At 37.9% G+C, this 3665-nt stretch overlaps 1 protein-coding gene across 1 annotated transcript; it reads right to left on the bottom strand.

Annotated features, from left to right (window-relative positions):
* Positions 1-1503: 1503 nt before the first annotated feature.
* LOC114703483 (olfactory receptor 5AN1-like) lies at positions 1504-2454 on the bottom strand. The gene has a single exon (XM_028884330.1). It carries the CDS (start codon positions 2440-2442, stop codon positions 1504-1506), a length of 939 nt encoding a protein of 312 aa, XP_028740163.1. The 5' UTR covers positions 2443-2454.
* Between the last annotated feature and the right edge of the window lie 1211 nt (positions 2455-3665).

Here is a 3665-nt window from a genome sequence, read left to right on the forward strand (position 1 = left end):
AAATCAGGCTTAGAGTAATTAGAAAACTAAGCTAGAGGATAAAACAAATTGTATGAAATAATATGAGTGACTAGAAATTTTTGGGTTACTGGGTATCTGGAGTTTATGATCATACTAAGTCAAATGTTATAGTCATGAGGTTTAGTTCTACTGAACAAACAACCCAAAACACAGTAACTTAATAATCAACCTTTATTTTTTTTACTATCCCATAATCCCCCAAGGTCAGCCAAAGTCAGGCAACTCGATCCATCTCCTATGTCTCTACTGATAGAGCAATCACTGTCTGCCACATTGGCTCCCGGTGGTAAAGTGGAGAAAGCATGCTGGGCTAAGTGTGATCTTCCTCTTCAGACTTCCTCCTGCAAATATTCACATCACCTCTGCTCCTCTTTCACCAGCAAAAACCATCACATTTAAAAGTGGTTTTGAGCATTTGTCAAGTATAATCTTAAATGACAAAGAAACTAGAAGAAAGCAGTAAATATGGCACAAGCTAATGCCATTGTCTTTTAATCACAAATGTTTTTCCAGCCCAAATATAGAGAAGTAACCATGCTCTCTATACAACAGGCCATCCAAGTTCCTCTCAGACACTTCTGTTCGGGGTTCAGGACCCTTGATAGACACTTAGTAGTTTATTGATTATACCTATATTGTTCTTTTAAATTTGGATGCCTGTATAGTGTTTTCAATATTTGCTATTAGTCTTTATATAATTGAATATTCAGTAACAGTACAGTGAAATTATGTGTATTGCATAAGAAATAGAACAGATACTTGAAATATCAGAAGCAATTTGATAGTAAGATATCATTGTCTATGTTAACCGGTCATTTGGAATTTAAATATGAAATCTCATCTGGACTCTGGTTTCAAGAATGAAATAACTACACTCATATTACATAGCTCTGAACAAACCATATTGTTCATCACTACTGAAGAGTTAGACCATGTCTTCTTCACTTAGCTAGTAGCTGGTGGAGACAAGAATATGACCCAAAACTTAATAGATGATTAGCATTGATTCATCTTAGAAACAATGTAACTATTAGAAGTAATTGTTTCTAGGAGTTATAGCCAAGCCACTGCTACTTTTATTTCTTCAAACAGTAGGTTTCCTGTTTGAAAACAAAGAACAACCCACCAGGTCTTTATTAGGCTACACTAGGCCATTTGTGGGACAAGGGTTCTGGACCCAGGAAGCCTCAGCCAGGCATCTTCTGTAAGGATGGGGCCCAGGGCTGAAAAGTCTTCAATTGCAGCAGCAAACAGTTATAAATTTGGATATTTCATAAATACTTTGGATAAACAACATAAGATGAGACTATTTCTGATGTAAAATGAAAATGATAAACCTCCAGGACTTAGAAGAATAATGTTTCAGGAGCATCAAACCAGTAATGATCCATATTGCTATATAATCTATATCAAGTTGAGCCTTTCTTCAACAGAAGTAGGCATTTTGTAGGGTAGATCAGTGAGAACTCTCAGAATGTTTTGTTAGAAACATCTCATCCTCCTCTGTAACCTTTTTACAGCACCTCTGATTTCCTTGTTCCTCAAACTATAAACCAAAGGGTTCAACATGGGAATCATCACAGTGTAGAAGACAGATGCAAATCTGTCAAAGCTGGAGGAGCCACCAGAGCTGGAACTCAAATAGACAAAGACACTGGAGGTGTAGAATAGGGAAACAGCTGTGAGATGAGAAGCACAGGTATTGAATGCCTTAGACCTGCCTTTAGCTGAAGTGATCTTCATGATTGACAAGACAATATAGCCATAGGATAGCATGATGGCAAAGGCATTTGTAAGCCCAAACAGCATTGTTAATATGGCAAGCAGGACCTGTGCAAAGAAAGTGTCAGTGCAGGATAGATTTAACAGCTGAGGCATGTCACAGAAGAAATGTCTGATGACATGAGGTCCACAGAAGTGGAGCTGCAGCAAGGCACATATCTGAGATAAGGAACCTATGAGTCCTGCTGTATAGCTTCCCAACACCATGCGAGCACAGAGGGTGGGTGACATGATTGTTGAATAGAGCAGTGGGTTACAAATGGCAGCATACCTGTCATAGGCCATGGCTGTCATGAGGCAAGATTCACTCAGCCCCATAGTGGAAAAGATGAAGTATTGAACTATGCAGCCCACGTAGCTGATAGTTTGTTTTTCCTGGAAGAAGTTGGAAAGCATCTTGGGGACTGTTGAGGTGATATAGCAGAGGTCTATAAAGGACAGATTACTGAGAAAGAAATACATGGGAGTGTGGAGGTGGGAATCCACCCTTATTAAAACAAGAAGCGACAGGTTCCAGGTCAGTGTTGTAATGTAAAGGATGAGGAATATAACAAAGAGCAGTGCTATGACTTGTGGGAAATCTGAGAATCCCAGGAGGATGAATTGGGTGATCTCAGTAATATTTTTTCCTTCAGTCATTGCTTCTGTGATCCTAGTATCAGAGAGGAGAAAAAGAATGCTTCGTTGGCTCAAGTAAAATAGTAGAATTTTCTCTCTTGCTTCAGTGAGTTTGAAGGAGGAGAAACGCTTCATTGTCCTTCTGCAGAAAAAGCCCCAATGTGTCTTCTCTGTCAATGCATTTCTCTGATCTAACTGATTCATGTAATTTCATGAGGATTTTTAAAAAGATATATAAAAGATTGACTGGAAATATGTATTAGAGCACCCATGAAATGCTGAGATTATGAAAAAGAATGCAGATGCCATTGATTGAAATAAAATGGTTTTAGCGGTTCACTGATATTTCTTGGTGTAACTGCTGCATCATACTCATGACAGTGTAGGTGGCATTATTTCAGAATAAATCTGAAATAATTTTATATCCCAGATTATGACTTTAAAAATATTTGTTACTTTATTCCTTTAGGAAAAGTTACCCTATTTATAAGAGTTTCTCAAAGTATTTGCTAATATGTTTAATACAACATTTTGAAAGTATCCTGTAGTATAATATAATTATAATTGTAATAGAATTATGCATATGTTGCCAATAAAATTATGGAGTAAATCTTGGGGAAGCCCTCATATGGAAACACCCAATCTGGAAGTGGCAGTTCACTCTTGGCACTAAGGGAGAATTATTTCAATTTTAGGGTGTTTGTTTCTTGAGCAATCACATACCAGGAATATGGCTAAAGGTCTAAATAAGAGGGTTAGGTTTGATGCTCCCTTTCACTATGAATTTGTCTAAACTGCTCAAGAAAACTAAAGTTACCCCTTTCCTAACAAATTGAGCACCAGTGCCTTTGAACCCTGAGTTTACTGGGAGTTTTATGAGCATCCCCGAAACACAGACCTACAGGGGTAAGTTCAGGAAAACTCTTGACCCATCAACTGCAATAGATTTCATCATTTTCTTAAATTGCACTCTGGTAACATGGGCAGCCAAGCTTCAGTGAATTCTGTGTAGTCCACCATTTCCAGAAGAGACTGGGGAGATGTGGATTCTTATTTTTATTCCCAGTAAGATTTTTCTTGATACTGTACAATTTGGCAAAGGGGAATTCTGAATATACTCACTCTTTTTGATGGATATGTTCTCTGCTATCTCTCTGGACAGCTAGAGAAGGAAAGCTGATGGATGCAAATCTTGAATGGAGACTTAACTAGGTACACAGAGATAATCAACATGTTTCCCAGTG

The sequence above is a fragment of the Peromyscus leucopus genome, chromosome 1 (genome assembly GCF_004664715.2).
Source record: "Peromyscus leucopus breed LL Stock chromosome 1, UCI_PerLeu_2.1, whole genome shotgun sequence".
Classification (NCBI taxonomy): domain Eukaryota; kingdom Metazoa; phylum Chordata; class Mammalia; order Rodentia; family Cricetidae; genus Peromyscus; species Peromyscus leucopus.